General features: G+C 49.5%; 6 protein-coding genes across 6 annotated transcripts; 1 reads left to right on the forward strand and 5 right to left on the reverse strand.

Moving 5' to 3' along the window:
- Window positions 1–317: 317 nt before the first annotated feature.
- Window positions 318–1,396, reverse strand: EI90DRAFT_3091077 (uncharacterized protein). The gene is made up of 2 exons (XM_039062365.1): window positions 1,257–1,396; window positions 318–1,182 (listed from the first exon to the last, which is right to left on the reverse strand). The coding sequence occupies exons 1-2, from the start codon at window positions 1,371–1,373 to the stop codon at window positions 454–456; spliced, it is 846 nt and encodes a 281-aa protein (XP_038908469.1). The 5' UTR covers window positions 1,374–1,396; the 3' UTR covers window positions 318–453.
- A 769-nt stretch (window positions 1,397–2,165) lies between these two features.
- On the forward strand, window positions 2,166–3,273 carry EI90DRAFT_3091082 (uncharacterized protein). The gene is made up of 3 exons (XM_039062366.1): window positions 2,166–2,390; window positions 2,447–2,546; window positions 2,605–3,273. The coding sequence occupies exons 1-3, from the start codon at window positions 2,318–2,320 to the stop codon at window positions 3,011–3,013; spliced, it is 582 nt and encodes a 193-aa protein (XP_038908470.1). The 5' UTR covers window positions 2,166–2,317; the 3' UTR covers window positions 3,014–3,273.
- Window positions 3,274–8,246: 4,973 nt separating this feature from the next.
- EI90DRAFT_3091092 (uncharacterized protein) lies at window positions 8,247–10,006 on the reverse strand. The gene is made up of 2 exons (XM_039062367.1): window positions 9,594–10,006; window positions 8,247–9,529 (listed from the first exon to the last, which is right to left on the reverse strand). Exons 1-2 carry the CDS (start codon window positions 9,630–9,632, stop codon window positions 8,462–8,464), a joined length of 1,107 nt encoding a protein of 368 aa, XP_038908471.1. The 5' UTR covers window positions 9,633–10,006; the 3' UTR covers window positions 8,247–8,461.
- A 3,428-nt stretch (window positions 10,007–13,434) lies between these two features.
- EI90DRAFT_3136327 (Ni-binding urease accessory protein) lies at window positions 13,435–14,507 on the reverse strand (the record flags this gene model as incomplete). The annotated part of the gene is made up of 5 exons (XM_039064792.1): window positions 13,435–13,614; window positions 13,676–13,756; window positions 13,814–14,073; window positions 14,144–14,214; window positions 14,422–14,507. 5 exons carry the CDS (start codon window positions 14,505–14,507, stop codon window positions 13,435–13,437), a joined length of 678 nt encoding a protein of 225 aa, XP_038908472.1.
- On the reverse strand, window positions 14,351–15,161 carry EI90DRAFT_3091102 (uncharacterized protein). The gene has a single exon (XM_039062368.1). It carries the CDS (start codon window positions 14,934–14,936, stop codon window positions 14,583–14,585), a length of 354 nt encoding a protein of 117 aa, XP_038908473.1. The 5' UTR covers window positions 14,937–15,161; the 3' UTR covers window positions 14,351–14,582.
- Window positions 15,162–15,917: 756 nt separating this feature from the next.
- On the reverse strand, window positions 15,918–16,884 carry EI90DRAFT_3022504 (uncharacterized protein; the record flags this gene model as incomplete). The annotated part of the gene is made up of 5 exons (XM_039057783.1): window positions 15,918–15,967; window positions 15,989–16,114; window positions 16,185–16,328; window positions 16,411–16,628; window positions 16,856–16,884. 5 exons carry the CDS (start codon window positions 16,882–16,884, stop codon window positions 15,918–15,920), a joined length of 567 nt encoding a protein of 188 aa, XP_038908474.1.
- Between the last annotated feature and the right edge of the window lie 3,231 nt (window positions 16,885–20,115).

Genomic DNA, 20,115 nt, shown 5'->3' on the forward strand with positions numbered 1-20,115 from the left:
AGATCAGAACATGCAGTTCGAATTAATTCTAGCCATAGGTACTAAGGTAGCATTCATATGTACTAAGTTAGCAATTGCAACATGAGGAGTGTTCAAAAATGGGTTCGCACTGGCCTAATTGGAAGCGTAGTAACAGATCGTAACGTGAACGTAGCGCACATCATGGGACAAAGGGTGATTGAACGAAATGGGAAGGTAATACATGAGTCGCGTGTGTAGAAGGGAGGGGGAAAATGGAAAGTCAACTATTTGTTTAGGCTACAGGGAGGGGTGGCTGGTGTCGACCACGTCGATGCGGTGGGTATTTGGAGTGGGGGGTTGAAATGAAAAATGTAAAGCAATATTGGCGCACTATAAACTTGACCCACTAAGTTCGGCGCTCACAAAGCTACCGGAAAGTCCTTATGCTCCTGGGAAGGAAAGGGAAAACCCACGCTAGAGCACGGCTGGCATTCAACCTAGGCCATGTTCACCCCTTGAACCTCCCCCGCCTCGTCCTTCCACAATCATCTCACGTAACCACTGCACTTTCTCCTCCGCCTTCTCGCACCTTGCCTTTAAATCATCTCTCTCCTTCTCTAAATCCTCCACCTTCCGCTCCAGCATCCTCACATATTCTAACTTCCTCTGCCTTGACCTTCGAGCAGCAATTGTGTTTTGGCGACGTTTCCTGGCAGCGGGGGAATCAGCGATCGAAACTACACGGCCATCTTCTGTGGTAATAAGGTAGGCATCTGAGTCCGCAGACCCTTCTCTGGAGTATTCTTCCTCCTCTAGCTCTTCCCGGCCCCTTTCAGGAGAGGGCGGTGACTGGGTATCCCGGATAGGTGACAACGATGATTGCCCGGTTGCGGGGCTGCTCGGAGCTTCCGTCCCAACACCTCGCGCTGTTGGCCTGCCTCTCCTCACGGCTGAAGGCGAGACCGAAGTATGCGGACGGGAGATGGAGGCAGGAGGCCGTCGATAATTAGTCGGTGCTGTGATGGGGATCATTTCAGATATAGTGATGCCCCGCCTGTGGCCCGTGGCGGATTTCCAGAATTTCCGGGGCCGACCAGCCGACGGATCATCCTGATCCGTCGGTCTCATAGCCTCTGAGCCAAACGTGGGGGAAAGGGAACGCTTTCGTGAAGGAGACTGAGGCATCTGAGCTGGACGATGTGGCGCTGACGTGGAAGCCAACTGGTTTCCGGTGGAGTCATGATGTACAGTCAAACGCGGAATGGGAGATTGTCGATTAGTAAGCGCCGGAGGACAGAGGTTTGAGGCGGGGACGGAAGAGACACAGTGACGGTGGTGGATTGGGTGTTGATTGGATGGGGTTGCTGTTGGCCAGTCGACTGGTGTGGTGAAATAATTGAGGAAATATCCATAGTAGATTTGGGGCTACGAACAACGAAGACGGCGTTGGTGGCTTGCAATGTAGCCGTCTGGGGCAACTGACTAAGGGCAGGACGGCTTGCAGACTCTTTCAAAGACATCATGGGTGGGTTATGGCTCGACATGTTCGACATGCCAGTCGTCAAATGCCTGCAGGTACCAAAAGAGAAAACAGGTGGGTGCGAGGGCTGCGGGACTTTTATAGTGCTGCGGAGCCGACGGAGTCAACACCTGGGAGGGCAGTGAGTCATCTACGAATCTTGTAGTGGGTTGTCGCACCTACGAGCCAACCTGAGTGGTGTATTGAATATATATATAGGAGGGTTCGTGGGGGTGATGGGCCACTCTCCGTACACGCTTATATACCACCGCTTAAATTGAATACTTGGCCACACGGTTGAGTCAATTTCGGGTGGGTTTACTCCATCACATGGAAACCTGCTGGCCCGAAAACGCACCCGCGAGTCTCGGGAATCAACTAGAAGATTCTCCACACCTCGCAGAACTGGTTGGGCGAGAAACAGATAAGGAATCTGGAACCTCTACACTGGCTGCTGGCTTACAGCAAGCGAAGCTGAGACAACCAAAAGCAACAGCCGCTCTACCTGAGGTTTACTAACCCGATCATCCTCGAGGACATCATGACAACGAGTGACCGAGAAACAAGAAAAGCCCCCCTGATTGCCTTTGCGTAAAGGCACTGCTTGACTGTAAGAACTTGGAATTTGGAAGCCAGACGACCACTTATGATGGTCCAAGCTCTGATTAGTAAGCAAGGTCCATTCCACGTGATGCGACCGACCCACCTTGACTCCACCCCGCACAACAGATTGCGACACGTAACCTCTCCACCACCAGAAACATAAGCCTCGCAAGCTTAGCCGACCATAAACAGGGGAGAGCCAGTTAGGGGGCTGCGCATATTCTGTTCTTCCCGATGCTGCGGCAGCGCAACCCATTCCGTGCTCCCAGCGAGGATTCAATATCCACTGCGACATTAGACGTACAACGTGGGTGCTTGTTATTGTGTGGCCGCTTACGCAAGCACCTCTGATATGTTCAATAGAGCAGGATGAGATAATTGCAAGGCTGTCTTCTGAAAATGAACGCAGCAATGCCGCGCTTCACGTAGCCTTGCAAGCGATTTTGGGTGCATCCATCGTGTTGTGAGTAGAGCACTGGTTTAATAATCTCCCTACGTGTCCCTCCTGATTCCTTGCGTAGGCAATTATTTTTCTTCTTTCAAGCATCAACGCGCAATCCAGCCTGGACACCACTTTCCGAGGTACTGCCTTCCGAAAACCCGCAGCCCAGGATCCCCGTGGCACACTTCTGGACACTCCTAAACATCTTGTACCATGTGCACTCGATTCTTCTCCTCCGTCCGGGTTACATCTCTCCTGCTCTCTTGGAAACCTATATCAGGCGCGTGCATTCAATACCAATTTGGCTGGTTACAATCATTGCACCGACTCTCTCCGTCCTATTGAGACGCGATGTTCCTCAGTATGTGTGGTGGTCTATTCCCGGATGTGTAACAGCCGCTGTTACATCTGCGAAGCAGTCGATCAAACAGTCTAGAGAGGACATCTTACACCTAACGAATCTAAAGTACAATCTACAAGGGGCATAAACGTGCTCAATGCTACGTTTTTTTAATGGATGATCTCTGTATCGCTGGAACGTTGCGGCAAGGCTGGTGGCTAGCATCAGTTGATAGATAGCACGTTATGCTCTGCATCGTGTCTCCCTGTCCCATCTCTCGCTATTAATTAATGCCCGCGCTGTGTATACAAACCATGGTGCGTTTTACGTGCATATCGCCCCTATATGTGAAGAATCACTCTCGGCTGGCCCCAATCACACTAATCCAGCGGGAATCGTATCCCTCGTGTCTCCAGCGCGCAGAAGGTGGAGGACGCTGCCCAGTGAAAGTAAACCATGTATGACTGTTTCGTGTCGTGGAACGGACGCTTCTTCGGGTAGCAATTGCGGATCGTTACGGATCGTTACGGATACCTCTGACCAGCATCTTCCTCATTGCGCTCGTTGAGTTGACACGAGTCATTCTCTATAAGGTTCTTCATTAATCGGCTCATGCAATACTGTACAAGGAACCATGCAGATTCATGAATAAATGCAGGTGGCGATCGCAGAAGCAGCTGCTTTTCGTCGCCATGCGAAGCTATCGCGAAACCACAGAGGCAACAGTTAATTATATCAAGTATGGCATCTTAGCTAAAATGGACTAATTTCGACATCACCCGATTCGTATAGGCTCCCTCGGCAATTTACTAACTCATTCTCGGTCTCCATGATCGTTCTCTGTTTGAAGACTTTCACCTCATGTTCGGATTTCGTGCCGGCTTGATTGGCTGGGATGTTACATTGAACATGAATGACTCTATAGCCAAGCATGTGCATGGCGCGTGTCTGCCGGGTATGGAAGCGCATCAAATCCGGTTATCTCTAGAGCGCTTGTCACCTAGGCACCTCAGGACAACGTTCCATCAGTGTCATGCTCAAGTCACTTACCCCCGCTATCGGATAACACATTCCGCTCACCATTTCCACGTTGTGATTTCATCTCTAGGAATATTCGTTTCATGACCCATCAAATGATGTCTTTGAGGCCAACGAATGGCTGGGTAGAAATCCCGCCATGTGTCTGCGCAGAGGCAGCGGTGCCCTCGGCTACGGCCCGCTGGCACTGGCTCCGTACATCCGCGAACCCACGTACATTAGGCATCTACCCGATTTCCACCCTTTTGAAACACGCAGGAAATGAAATTATTTGTGATATACATAGCAAACCCAAGGCCAGATTGACCCGCAGAATGTTTCGATAATCGGTGGTTGCTGCGCTAACTCGTATGTGCACCGCCGTTTCAGTGATACCAGTTTGATGTTGTATACTAAGAGCGCTTGCGCGTATTTTCAACAAGCTTTTTCAAACGATATCAATCATTCCGTCTCGGTCAAGCCAATCTCTCCTTTCACGGCCTCATGAGGACGCGAGTGCGCGCCATTATGCGACTAGTGTGCCCAACCTTGCCAGTTCCCTCCAGAAAATAGCGGCCGATGGCGCGCGCGCATTTCATCAAGGACTCAATTGATGTGAAATCGATGCGGCTCTTTTTCGGGGGCGAGTAAGGAGCACCCCTCCAATAGAAATGAAGCCAGTCTTTCAGGGACCAGGACTGCAGATCAGTACAAGGATGGACAGCGACGCCACGTCACATTCCTCGAAGCGCCATCGGAACAAGACTTGGTCGGCGTGGCAGTGTCGAGCTCAGCGGGTATATTCATCACATCGCAGTGAGCTATATAGGCATCTCCAGAGCAATTTTAGAGTGATCAGTGGATCCATGTGTTGAAGCCATTCGCAATGCTGCGCTTATTTCACGGCGCTTGTGTAAACATAGCGCCCGCCATAATGGGTAATAGTAAATGTACGTTTCGACACCAGTGTAGACGCGCATGAGGTTAGGACTCTGTGAAATAGGGGGGCTCTGTCCTCAAATCCCCCTGTCAGGCACTAGCTTGCTTACGCGACTCAGAATTTTTTTATTGCGCGACCGTGCACCGCCAGGATATATTCTTATCGCTTGTGCACAGGGAACGACCTAGCCGATTAATGTCTCCGCTTCACGCCCTCCACTCATTGTTTCACGTCCACTAATTGCTCGATAGATAGGAATATTGCACGCCCCTTATACAGGGATCATGGTAATAATAACAGTTGGGTCCTCAACCCTTTGCTCGACCCACGAGTATCCACCGCCGAGAACCAGCTCATAACAAGAACGGAGTCTGCGCCCATTAATGCTCAGCAGAAAGGTAACCAGTTCACGTCTTACAAGTTACAACACCTGCATATGTAATCACTGACTTGGCCAGATGAAAAACACGTTACTCCCATATCTATGTAAGTAGGCAATACTATGATTTGTCCCACACACTTCACTGACTTGTTGGGGGCTATTATATCCAAAATATTCGGAATGTAACTTATTCCGCCACTCTCTCTCCCAAGACGGGCCGGGTCGGCTATGAAAAATGACCGCCATCGTCATATACCCAATTAGCAATGGATTATTATAGTGGTATGCCGCATGTTATGTGCGATTTGTGGCTTGTGGACCCCACGAAGAAAGCAGTCAGCGGAACTATAGCATGAACGCAGCTCCGACAGTTGCCGAAGTCTCTGGAATCCTACCTACCAAAGGTACCCTGCCAGGCCTACTTCCGCCGACCGAAATGGCTTACATTATAGCGCCAACGGGAAAAAAATAAACCGGTAGAACACGCGGATCGGACGGAATATGTCCAACCAAGAGGCGAAACACTAGGTAAACAATAGCTGAATAGCGCCGCAGCATAAAACCAGAGTGCAGAGCAAGCGAAACAAATGGAAAGGTGGATGAAGCGACATACAAGCGATAGGCCTAGAAGAAAATCGGTTCAAGGTGTATGAGAAAGGGTTATCGCGAAGCCAACATGCTGAAAAACGCGGTAATCGACACGCGGAGAGCGTTTCCAGCGGCGACATGGGCTCCCAAACGCAGACGCGAGAAAAATGGAACAAGTTAATCTCGTGTCTCCATTGCAGCCGTTTTATCGGTACATTCGGCCCTGACGCTAAGCGATTTGCCAGAATAAAGAGATTCCTCACCATCTCGCCAACTATCAGATGATTGTCCTACCCGATGAAATCGAAAACGGCTGTAAATGCCAAATTAAGGCGAGCCACAGTGACTCGTGAGTACATATGTCGCGCTGTGAGTTTGAAATACACGGCATTGGAAGCGCCCAAAAGATTTCTCACGGTTCGGAAGTCAGCACCACTCTCGCCACGAGATGCCCCGACCGGAGGCGTCATCTGCCTACTCCAACGGCATCCTATGATCGGTCATATGATGACGTCCTCCGTGTTCAGCCTACGTGGTTTTGCCGGCGCCCGCAGAGCTGCCTCTTGCCGTCGGCAATTTTGTAAGCAGCATTGAATGTTCTCGGCGTGTGGCAGTGAAGCGGCTCTGAGTCATTTTGCATCTGAAAGAATCGTACGTTAGAGTGTGCGCATTTGACTGATGTACAGGCCTCTGCAGTGCCAGGCGTCCAACTGACGTATACTCCCCATGCATCTTGGTGGAGGCTAGGGTCATGGACGGCCTTTGTTTCATAGAGCGGAGGGAGAATGGGCACAAGCAACGTTTTGGGGTGTCTAGGCAACGTGCTTGGGAGTCTCGATCTGGAATTTGGCATCGGACGGGTGAATCTCAGCTGTATGATTTTTAACCTATCAATTGTCCTCACGGTTTCCTGCATCTAGTTTAGCGTAGTGATTGTTGGTCTTTGTGCAAGATGTCGGAATGGCCTTTCATGTTTCCGATTTTTGATTAACCCCTTTTTAGTTGAGTGACGACGCCTTTTTGTCTTTCTATGACTCCCCTGTGTCTTTCGATCACCCAATACCCCGTGTTTCTGGAGGGAACTCAGATCGAAACGCCGGCCCCTTGGAACCATCATGCAGTGGGTCCTTTTTTTCAGGCACGTAGTCAATGGCACAGTAATTCCGTTACCAGATGAAGTTTTCACAAGATTGTTGTCCTTCTCTTCCAAATATCAGTGTTGACGTGTAAACGGATCATATTGCGCTGCAGTCCCAGGCTGCGATCATTATCAAATACACGCACTGCCCGCTATTGGAAGGGGCATTATTAGGGGCCCTCAGCAGGCAACGTTCTCGCACCCCTGAGCGTCGAGCGTCAATATGGCCCGAAAAGTGCTTCGCAATAGATGAACTCTCGTAACTCAAGGAATTGAGTTGAGTCATGTTCTCCTTGGTACACTGCATGAAGGAGCAGCATCCAGGGATTCATCATTGATCATCTGGACTGCACAGCACCACCTTTCTGATGCTGCTGAATACCCTGCAATTTCGCTGCCCCAGACTGAGATTGGCGCGTCAGGCTCTCTCGAAAAAATTAGTGAAATTCGATCCTGAGCCTTCAGGGACATGGCGCTTTGTCATGTCATGGGCGCTCATTACCAATGCCCCTAACGCCACAGCACCCCTCTCGACCTCAATTTGAATGATGAATATTGCGCGCGCATTTTCTTCGCTGGACTCAGCGATGCCGCTAGCTCGTTAGCCATTCACCTATGCCCTTTCCATAGGGGTTATTCGTGAAAGCTCGCGTCCAAGGCCACGAACTGGTTGGCGCCACTCAAATAAAGGTCAATTCTAAATACGTCAAACAGATTCCTTAATTTGGGCTGCTTTGCGACGAACGCGAACAAAAATGGTGGTAAATGCCAGTTCGTTCAATCCCCTGTTACACGCGTGCGTGCAATATAAAGCATGACAACCCAAATTCTGACTAGTCAGCAAAAACAACTAAAATGCGCGCTGTGTTGTGTTTTTTCTTTACGAGTCCCAACTGGAAGCTGAGATTCCTATTTGCGCCAGCATGTACAATCGATCCTGAATCCAGGAAGATGTCTCATTTGAGCGCCTACCTAGCTTCGAAGCAGTATGCAAGCCTCAGCTTCTTGCCACACAGAGATATCGATGTTTCAGATACGATCGATATAGATCAATAACACGAGGTACTGAATACTATACAACTTGCATGAGTAGATGTGGTGCCTCATAGTAGTAATGTGTGTGATCGTGGCCTTGAATCACTAACCAAAACTTTCTGGAGCAATGACTATTCAACATATGGGTAAGGCTAATAGTACGGATATTAGTCCTTGTTGTAAGAATGAGAGGGGAAAGCACAGTATACAAGGAGGGATGCGGCGCAAAGCAAAAGGAAAGCGACACTAAAAGAAAATATACAGCACTTGAGATATTATGTATGAAACGTCAACAATGAATCCAAGAAAATGGACAATCCGAGAACAAGACAGAGTCCAGTAGATATGAAAGCAGGACTCTTAGAGATAGGGTATGAGTAATTGTGGGTGAAATATTGAATGAATGAGATGTAAAATGCCAAAGATGGGAGTACCTCTAAGATGTGGGACCACTGCGTGGCGGGGGGTGAAGAGAGATGAAGCTAGAGTGCCAAGTTTAGGTACTGCGACCAGCGCCTCGTCCGTCCATCAGCATTTCCTTCAACCACTGGATTTTCTCCTCCGCCTTGTCACATCTAGCTTTGAAATCATCACGTTCCTTTTCCAGATCCGCGACCTGACTTTCTAAAGTGCGGACGTACTCCAACTTTCGCTGCCGGCTGCGGCGTGCTGCAATTGTATTCTGCCGCCTCTTTCGTGCATCAGGGGAGTCAGCTACTGAGATGACATTCCCTTCCTCCGTGGTGATCAGGTACTTTTGCCCATCTGACTCAACCGAGAGACCCCTAATGTCCCCATCAGATAGAGCATCATCGTTCAGTTGAGCTGAATCCGGCGAGCGGTTATCCAAATGCATCATAGAGGACGCTATTTGGGAAGGGGGAGCACCGCTATTGCGCGGGTCAGCTGTGATGCCCGTATCACGCGCGGATCTGGGCCCCTTTCTGGAATTGAGAGGGGTCTCAGGTCTGGCGATAGACTTTGGCGGGCGTCGATAGTGAGTCGGGGCCTCCAAAGGGGTCATGTCATCGACCAAAATCCCTCGCCGGTGACCAGTAGCATGCTTCCACAACTTCTTGGGAGGTTCTAGAAGGTCCTCGCTGTCGAATGAATTGCGTGACTGATACACATTGATTGGCGGGGACAGAGAGCGTTTATGGGGGATCGTGGTCGCGAGCCGAGCAGGGGGAGAGTTTGTAGCAGTGGCATCACCGGCGGAGTGGCGCGAACTTGACGATTCAGCACCAGGGGATATCGAGCGATCTGGTACTGGTGAGAGCATCGCGAAACTAGCGGCATGAGTGGGAGGCGAAATAGGGTCCTCGCATGAGGCATTGACGATATTCTTGATGGCCATCGACTCGGGGCTCCGAGCCGGCTTCTGGGTTGGGAACGTCGGGGGTGATGGGGAGGGGTGTTTGGACAATGACCCAAGAGGAGGGCGCAAGACATCTTCAACGGTCATGAAGGGTGAGTGTAAGGTAGGTTGAGCGTGTTGCAGGATGGTTGGCATGTAAAGTGGAAATGTTTTGCAGATGTGCATTGGGGGCGTTGTTGCTCCGGGCTTATATATAGGAGAGAGGGGATTTGAATAGGGGAAATTTCCTTCATGTAGGATTTTCACATACGCAATCTGAGTTTGATGTCTGAATCACTCCACATTCCATTGGCGCTATGTTATATCTATCAGGTTACTAGTAGGTGCGGTGCTGTTGCAGGCTGACACTTGAGTCAGCAGTGTCAAGGCTGCGTTCCGTCCTGGAAGATCCCGTCTGTTGGGAGCAACGACTGCGCATACACGCCGTCGGTGATCGATTCCCAGACTTTCTTTAGGTTCTGGCATTATACGCAAGTTAAGGGAACGAGGCAGTAATCGGGTTCGACACTAATGGATTCTGAAAACCCAATGCCGAACTCGCGAAGACACCTGCAAGCAGTGGGCCATGGATGGGAGGCGCCGATACCGAAGAGCCTGTGGGTTACAAAAAACGGCCTAACCTGAGACGGGGTCGCAGAATATTGCAACTGTGCGACGTGGTTGTCACGTGCGTCTTCGTGGAAGACTGCACAGCGAGGTAATCGAGTCAAAGTTCTTCCAGGCGTAGAGTCGGGTACCTTGCTGGCACACACTCGTGCTTCGTGATTTTACATCTTAGGCCTTTCCAATGCCACTGGTCGCGTATGATGTGTTCATCCCTGGGCGCGTAAACTTTGCTGTGGTTGGAGATGGACCCGCTTTTACCTGCTGCGGGAATGTCAAACCTCACTGTAAAGGCTATGTCTTGATGTTTCGCCAAATCCCTGTCTCGTACGATGCCACTACCGCAGTGATCATGATTGTTCTTGCGCGACATTTATTACGTTTTGTTTTTTGTTTTTGTGCGGCGAATAATTCAGAGCTTCAGGTGTGTATACGTACAAAAGGAGCTGAGCTGCGCATCAACTGGACTCCTGCATCTGCCAGCTAGATCTTGCCAATCGAATCTTTGCATTGCAATCCAAATTTGGTCCATGCAATTTACATCTGCCCAAGGACGTCAACCCTTCCCACATGTATTTCGGGGCAACACATGAGTTCGAGCAGCGATAGGGCCTCCCTGAAAATAGCTAAACAAATAAATCAGATGTTTTCTCGAGCTGAATTTTGATGAATCTATCCAACTTGGACTGACGCGCGCGCGGATTCACAATATATTATGTAGTTTGCAACAGGAAAACTAGTACTAGGTTATAAGTGTGAGCGCATCATATCCTTTTCGGATTGTTGAAGTGTGACGGTGGTGCTTCTACAAAGGGTACCCCATGTCGGTGGTGCCGCGATCGGAGCCTTTCTTCTCAAAGTATTCTCTCTCTGAGATTTGATTCACCCTGAACATTCCTTTATCGAGGTGTTACCTGTAACGGTGCCGCCGTGATTGTTTGATCTGCTATGACGACTTGCATGGTCTCCATGCTTAGGCCCCGCATCTCATTAGGTCAAGACTCGCCGACCGTGAATCATGTCTGGAACAACACTAGTCTAACACTAGGTGCGGAGCCCGATGAAATTTCCTGATCCGTCACTAGGTTGTAGACTTCGACAAAGCCTTTATTTGTGGCGCCTTGTGCGCAAATGACAGGCGATTTACGGTCTCATGCTTGGTTCCTTTTGTCCTCTTCCTGATTATATAGTCGCTCTCAGACAATGCTCGGACACTAGCTATGATCTGTTGTTGTTTGGTTATTACCATTGTTGCATGGGCGCTAAGACGGCGAAGTCAGCAACGCTTTGTAGTCGTGTTTGAACGCTGGCGCCTTTGTTTTCGTTCTGAAACCAAGCTGCATGCACTCCTACGCCGTTGCCTAGCCCAGTTTAGCCATGCAACGTCTCAGACAATTCCAATGGCAGTGGAGCAAGGCCGCTCCGGGCGGCGGTTGTTCAGTCCTCTTCCGATCCTTTTCCTGCTCCGATAAAGTGCATTCCGTGAATGAAATACGAATGCCGCATCCATTGCTCACTTCCGCTTTTCCTACTCGCCGCTCAAATTCCGGATTGTTCGTCTATCAACCATTTGTGACCTATAATGGGAAAGGATTAAGCTTCCCTCGGTGATCGACGGCCTCGGACTTTACGACTGTGGAGCTGGCATTGCATCGCTATAACCTTACATAAAGGGGACGGCCGAGCGCGTCCAGATCAATATATCCAAGACCTCGTGGCTGAGTCATGTCACACAATAGTTCGAATCACGATCAACAGCGCTTGGTGCCAAAAGTGGCATCTAACCATTCCTATAGCTACTACATTACCACCTATACACCACATGGCTTTCTAAATGCTGCTTAGTGTAAAGCTTAAGTGCTTTCTGTGATTCCAGACAACGGCGAGGTGGAGGCATCCCATAACCCACGTTGCTCATTCGGCGTGTGACTCCCTGCTTGACGACGCCGTCAGTTCATTACCGCGGTCCACTCCCTACCTCGCAAACACCATTTCTCCCATACACGAATCGAGATTGTGGTGACCATCTGAAACCGATTTAAGATATAGTTGGTTAATTAGAATTTTCATAAACCTGACACATGCATCCCTGCCTGTGCGTTTGGCATTGCTATCACCGCCCTATCCTGATTGTTTCAGGCAATACCATGACATCCTCCCAAACTCGTCTAGATGGTAAAGCAACGAGCCTCTTGTTTCCCTGATGGAGTAGCCAGGCGAATTAGTACTATGGTGCTCATGAGACGAGCTACTCTCCATATCGTTCCAGTGAAGAGTCCTCGTACGCCCGTTTCCAGCGAAGCTTCACCACTGTCAAAGCAGTAACCCGTTCCCATAGCTTCCTATTGTCTATACTTTGTGTGAATGTGAATCTTGCGTCATGAGTGGCGCTGGAGTGGAACACCAAACAGCCAGCTAATGAGTCTCAGAAGCCGCTGGGGCTACTAACCAATGGACATCTGGCTCCACGTTTGATCAGCCATGTCGACCGCTTGTACAACCCCAATCTGGGAGTGGCACTATGGGGTGTGGGCGGCGCTGGCGAAAGTGACACGCCTCCCGTTTTCCATGCGCATGGAGAATAGAACCAAAGGTCACCGCAGGATTCTAGCGCCAAACATTGCTGAAAGCGGTTGCGGGGAAATGGTTTGGAGGTTTGTTGCGAGCTAATCAAAGATTTGGGGGAGTGGGTATGCTCTAGTTGCCCCGCCGCGCGGCGGATCCACGTTCTCCCGCTAGACACGCCCACCCCAGAAACTGTGGATCGGGTATGAATCGATGGCCAGAGGGGGGATGGGAGAAGAGCCAGGGAAGAGTATCATACCGGCCTACTAACAAACATCCACACTTTCACACAACTTGAACTCCACTCATTTCTCATGACTGTTTCGTTCACCGCAACCACTCGGATGTGTGGAGAACTCGTTCCATCTCGCCTTTGTTTTATCACTTCCAATTGGCTCCCTTGAGTGCTGTAATGGTAATTACACGTCGCCTGGAAACGGCTTTCCGACATGCATACAGATACAACCTGAACACTGCATTGGACAAAAGACTGGTTTTCATATCAGCGTCTCTCCCATGTGCTCGCGCGTGCTGCCTAAGGCTCGTGGACACCCCGTTTCAGGGGAAATTAATGTTCTAGCGCTGGCAACAACACTACTGGCCAATCCCTCGGTATATGTCATGAAAACTTACGTTCACCTAGCCGTCAGACGCAACGTTGCAAAATGTCCGTTCGTATTGTTAGAATCAAGGTTACTAGCGTTAGACGGCGGCGAAACTGTGTTTTGATTACTTGGTCGCGGCTGGCAGCGAAAAATCGTGTTCGCAATTACACTTTCTCTAATTAATGCACATCCCATCAGGAAACGGTTGGGAGAGTATGCCTGCATTGTGGCTAGCTACAGAAGGATTCGCTTTTGACATAGTATACAAATGTATCAATTCACTTCAAAGCAAAGCACCAAGGAAACTAACTAGTGCGTTTACTTTCCAACCCTGCCCCCTGTGGCTTCATTCCAAGCCCTCAGAATAAGCTGAACCACGCCATCAACGCCATCGTTGTTTTTCACGCTAGTGAAAAGTGTAGGACCGCCATCACGCATTTTGGCTGCGTCTCGGGCCATGACTTCAAGAGACGCCCCAACATGAGGAGCGAGATCCGTCTGCGCAGTGGGGTGCATTAGTAAACGAGTAACGGCGGTTGATTCAAAGCAAGAGACGAACTTTATTGATGACAAGAAGATCCGATTGCGAAATGCCAGGGCCTCCTTTTCGAGGAATTTTGTCGCCCCCGGAGACGTCGATCTTAGTCACACAATCAGTGTAAGATCCGACAGCTTCGACAATATCTTCAGCACATACCACATAGATAATGTAATCCGCTAGTTCTCTGCTGTAGTTTGCTGCGAGGTTATCACCTCCACTCTCGACAAATAACAACTCGCATCCAAACTTGGCCTGCAGTTCTTCGAGTGCACCCAAATTGGCCGAGATGTCTTCTCGAATTGCTGCGTGAGGACAGCCACCAGTTTCGATAGAGGTAATTCGTGAGGCTGGAAGTGCCTCATTCCGGATCAAGAACTCTTGGTCTTCGCGCGTGAAAATATCGTTTGTAACGACCGCTAACAGAGAGCAGGGTCCAAGCCTATGTTCATTCTAAATTGATCCCACGAATGCGATTATGGTACTTACCAATGTTATAATTCTCCCTTAGCGCGCGACAAAGAGCGAGCGTGAGCGCCGTCTTCCCCGATCCAACCGGCCTATTTCACGATCGAACAGTATGACATAAGTCACCGCATAGATGTTGGCAAAACCTCCCGAACTAAATGGCAGAAACGCCCAGAGTAAAGGATAAGGGGCCTTCCTTCTGACGCCTTCAGGTGACATCCATCTTGGCGATGAACTTGTGAAGGGAAGAACTGGAAGGACGAGTGGGAGATTTCGGGTTGCGCATACAATCAACTCACCCTCCGATCCCAACCGTAAAGCCACGATCCTTGAAATCCCTACCAGACCAATCTGGCAGGTCTCTTTCTGCAAACTTTCCTGCCATGATTAGGGACAAGGCGATCAGGAGTGTCAATAGTGTGTGCACACAAGAGGTATAAGGAAGCCGAGTAGTGATATGTCAAAAAACATGAATGCGTCCATATGCTGCACTAATATAATACGACGCCACTGGCGGCAAGAAGCACGCATTCAACTGCCGCGCAACTTTACTGATGGTGCAAAAGAAAGCACAAAAAACAGAAGTAGTGACCTCACCTGCATGTTCCAAATGCTCATGCGTATGGCCATGCTCAATGGGGTCAAATGGGTCCCCATGAGAATAAGAATGCCCATGCTCATGTGAATGCAAAGGTCCTCCATTATGTGAATGTAACGCGGCAATCCCGCTTCCACTGCACGCCCCTGGGTCCTTCACGCTAGAGTCTGGAATGAATGTGCAGATCCCGGTAGCTGTTGAAGTCGTTGCTGACATAGTGACTCAAGACAACAACCTAGAGGGGAAGAACGAATAGGCGCGATGAGCTGTTATTGTTGTCGGTAGCGCGTCACGAGCGTGACTCAATCTTCAGAAAGTGATTCATACCCCGCACTCAGCTCGGAAGAAAGATGCGGGAAACCCTGAACCAGAGGAGCAAGTATTGTGCCGAAAACCTGTGAGCCACGAGCTCAAGCTCGCGGGGATCCAGAGTCAATCACAAAGTCCAAATCCCTCGAAGGGCTTGGTTGGCATTCTGCGGGGGACCAGAAACAGTATATGTACAGGACCCCAGCCCCTACTGAAAGACTAGGCAGGCTCCAGCCTCTATGACTTCGTAATACTGAAAGACATAGACGGTCCACGCAGTTCAACAACGACTGTCGAACCGATTGAATGGGATGAGAGATTGACACCAAATCACGGGGCCAGCCCGTGCATTTTTCGGGTTAGACGGTCAACCCCTCTTTGTAAGACTGGCCCGAACCCCCGCTTGGCATGCAGAATGCCACGGTTGATCTTCCAAGAATGACTGTGGCCACTCGTTCTGCTGTGTTTAGTCTTTCTTGACCAGTTCAAATTTTCTATTTCTGCTGGTATCGTGTTATATGAGTACCCCTACCTGTTCATTTGTTTCGCTACATTTGGATATCACCACCGCTTTGCGTAGAATCGTCAGTGGCTCTCGGTTCATCCATAGTTGCTTCTCCGCGGTGCCATTTTCGGTGATGACTCGATTGTGTTGTGCTGCGCTCCGACGTTCGGCGACGCGTAATCTGTCTTTTTGTTGGGCACGGCTCAACTCCTATGCACCTTGAATGGAAGACTGGAATATCGGGTCTCTCCACTGCTTCTAATCGCTCCAGTTAGCCGCCTGTGGACATGCTAGCATAACATAAGGTGCTCTGGGCCTGGACTTGTGGTGAGCGCTCGTTCGCATACAGAACGCCTCCTAAGTTATTTGTTTAAGCAGCCTGATCACATGAACGGATCCAGTGCACCGTATAGGAACATTTGAAAATCTCTTCCTAGTCAGTCAAGAAACGTACGGATCGTGTTGAGTGAATACCGTATCTCATGGTTAGGGGCTTCTGTTATAGGGGCTCCTGAAACACCAGGGGCACGAGAGGTAACTGCATTTGAACCACTACCAAAATTGTCTCTCTTCAACTGCCCTTGCAATGCGATAGGTCTGAGTTTGGCACAGCTGGCTCCTCATACCCACTTCCACACTTCAATACTCACCATCACTCGCTGTGATGCGAATTATTGCGTTGCGTCGAGGCGCAGTGTGCAAATCTTTGATTTTTTCCCTCGTCCCAGCAATTTTGAAGGAAAGCACAGGCCTCGGAGATCTTGTTTGCACGGCCGCGTGCATCAAGCAGATTCCTTCCAAGCACAGCGCCCTGTTCTATTTTACGGCGGCCGAAGTTGTATTGTGACCATGAAGCTGCGTCACGCTGCCACTTACGACTCAACAATGTGTTAGCCAATTGTTTCGCCCTTTTCCTAATGGGTAGCATTCTCCGCCAGCCATGGGGTGTGGATCCCGTATCCTTCTTGCTGTACTTGTATACCCCGGATTGTCCTCGGGGGTTGTTATTCCAGGGCGCTGCCGCATGCGTAATTCCCCACTTGTTACGTGATGGCGCCTGATATCCAGAAAAAAATCGTCTCGGGTTTGCAATTCTAATTTCTCAGCCAACAAATATTGTCGTACCAATTACTAAGCACTGGTTCACGTTAAAACTGTCATGCATATTTCCCATGGCCACGGCTATGTGCTACAGCAATGCTTCCTTTGCATTCTGCGTAATCACCGGCGCCAGACGGATCGCCGCTGATTGCTAATGCCTTCACCCACAGGGGGATGAATGACTGCATCTCACATTTAATTGCTAATATGAGCCACTTACAGTGGCTGTATATTCTCGTGGTGGAACATGTTTGGCTTGATATCGAATTACTGGCACCAATGAGGAAATTCTCCTTGCGTCTACTATGTTCTACACCCCCTATACCAGAGTGGCTTAGGATTTTTCGGGCTGCTCTGCATGTCTCTCCCCTACCTCAGGTTATGTGGGTATTTGAGCCAATAAAAGTCATTGACTTAACCGTGCCCTGCCCGTCCCACCTATCAAGACGGACTCGGTGTGAGACAGGCCGAGGCAACAATTATGCTTTGGTCTCGCCTGTGCCCACTTTTGGGAGCACAGCTTGTCTTTTATGGGTTCCTCTCTAGGTTCCCCTTGGTTGTCACTTGATTTGCAGAGATAGTCATAATTCCACCAACAAGCTCGTGAACTGTGGATTGGGTGCCACTGCGCTTGGGTACTGTCTGCATGTGACATCATCTACCTGGTCGTTATCAGTCCAAATTCTCGTGCACTGAACAGGCAATTAAGACGGAATTTCCGCTGATCCGAGATTGAAATGACAAGTCCTTCAATGCCCATTCTTTTCCTCGACGTGCCCATGGCATCCGTATCAAGTGCAACGGACCTATGCTGTTCATCAGTGGAACACGTATGTGTTTTTGTTACAAAACTCTATCATTCACCCCGAGTGGCCATCCAGACAGGCTGTTGACACCTAACATGCCCGAGCAAATACTCAGCATTGTATTAGTTGTTGGTGATTCTGTAAGGGCTAGCACCGATGACTTTCCTCACTCTGCCACAACTTTAGTTTCTCATTCAACGGTCGCTACTATTCTGCTGTTTCGCATCTCCACGCTCGTAACTTCCCTACGCCAATTCCTCAGTACAGGTGCTGGCGTATTGCATATCACAGTACTAGTGGATTATCGACTGAGTGTGCTGTGGGCGTCAAATCTTGGCTGTAGCCTTCCAGTGTTTTAATCACGGATACGTCGCAAGCAACTACTTGTCTTTCTTGTAATTTCGAAATTCCCTGTGGTGGTGCTCAGGGGTTTCACGATAGGATGGCTGTCGCATAGGAACCAAGACTTGGAGATTTGTTTGCTGCCCATATTGCCGACGCACTGTGTATTATGCTTCGTTTGCATGCAAATGCACCGCATTGTCATTTGTGAAGCCCAGGGGGCAGCCAATGCCCTCAAGAGACCCAATGGATAAATGATGGATCTACAGACGTGCTATTGGCAATGAGCTATCGATCTTTGTCTTGAATCGTATCATCGTTTCCACATAGCCCCTGCCTAATATCAACTGGAGATTCTCTACAGTGGGATTGTCAACTGATTGATTGCTCGGCCTCATGGCCAGGAGCGCTGGCCATTATACAGCAAGGGTTAACGACCACTAGTCCGGGCTATGCACCTATTCTATTTCTAAAGGGGTGATGAAAGAGAAATCTTTGGCCCATTGGGTAATGATTTCATATCACTATGGTCTAATTGCAACGGTCGTGCCCTGGCTGCGGAATGTGGAATTCAACTCTGTGCGGAAGGTCCCGGCTAGTTGGATAGTGGCTTTTTGTGAGAGCTGTGTGGAGTCGCAAGGACTGTACACTCAATACCCGATCACTCCAGCGGCTTTGAACCTCGAGCCACCAAGGTCGCTTGCCAACCCACTGTTCACTTGCCAAGCGCGCTAGTTTTTCCAACAGGGGCTTGAAATTCATCGTTGCTCACTATGAGAATGGACATGACTCCGCTGCAGATCCTCGATACAAAAGTGAGTACAAGCAACTGCCAATCAGTGATCACCTTCGAATTCACACTTGTCCCAATCCACTGGATAAGGCACTTCATTGGAACAGCAAGGAGAAAGCTTCCTTCCCAGACCCCAGATAGTGTCGGGTTGTTCAGCGAAACTCTCAAGCTTCGTTATTTTTCATTGTCCTGATATCTCACGCAGATGACTGCGGGACATGCGCGAAATGCTGTGTTGACTGCTTTGTTGGTATCTAGTTTTCCCGATAGGGGATCCTCTTGGGTTCTCCAAATGTCCCTAAATGGCGTCCGATTGGTATTGATCCATCGCGCCCCTCGCTGGCGCGTAGTGGGGTTGCCATTGGGCATACCATCGCGATACCAGCGCTAGGGGTGTTATAGTCTTACCCTTCCCAGTACCTCGGAGAATACGCTATTTTAGGCGTGCACGGGCCTATGCGGCAAGTACTGCAGTAGTCCATAGAATCAACTCGGATTGGACCCAACTTCACGCTGAATCTGCACTTGCACAATGGTATCTACTGATGGTACCCATATCGTATGCACTTCTACACGTGTCTCATGTTGCAATCGATCTTCCCCTTCCCCCTTCCTGGCCAGAATCTGTGTGCACACATAGGAGGCCAACACTTCCCAGCTTTATGCGTGACAATCAGCAATGATATTTCTTGACTCATTAATCCCTCATCCATGTACATGCTCACAGCGGGTACTGTGAGCTGGTGATCTTAATTAATAAGTGCATGATCGATATCATTCTTCCGCGATCAGTTCCAAATGCGGGCCAGCCCTATCCATCAATCGATCACGGTCGCGATAAGCTAGGTTCTGCCCAGCAATGATGAACTGACTCGTGTCGCAGAAGCACTTGACAGCTAGCACCCCAAAGAAAAGCAACCTAGTGATTCTGGGAAATATATGATATCATAACAACCCTGTTAGTGGTTATGGCCGCCCGTTAATGATCCCCTTTGTGCTAGTGTCTATTACTGTGCTGCAATTGAATTGAAGTATTTGTACTGATGATGGTCTCCTCGTGTTGGCGTTCTGTGCTACTATATAAAGGCCGGTCGGTCTATATACAGAACATGGTCTCGCCGCGCGCCCGATTGGCTGATCTCACCGCTCATCGCGCGTTCGTTCTCGGCTGCGTTTCCTCGTCCTTTCACACCAGTATCATGCAAACTTCCATGATTCCGGAATCCGAAGCCAAAGTTTTAATTAGCACATGTCGGATGTATGTATAGACATGTACGTACACATCCCCGTCAGGGGTGGCACAAGCGGGCTACTCAAGCAATGAACAAGGGCCTAAATTTGATCTGTGCCCCCCCGTTCGGCGCTGGAGAAGTGATATGACAAATCCGCCACGGATTCATATGATGATTAAAGTTTTTACGAGGTGCGACTGTTGTGGAAACCGATAATTGGATCCTTATGGGTATATGCTGCGGCGGGTCCACAGGCCGTATAACTATACTGTACAGATGGACGGATATCGGATAATCCGTGCTCTAA

This window comes from Cantharellus anzutake, assembly GCF_015039405.1.
Source record: "Cantharellus anzutake strain C23 chromosome Unknown EI90scaffold_158, whole genome shotgun sequence".
NCBI lineage: Eukaryota > Fungi > Basidiomycota > Agaricomycetes > Cantharellales > Hydnaceae > Cantharellus > Cantharellus anzutake.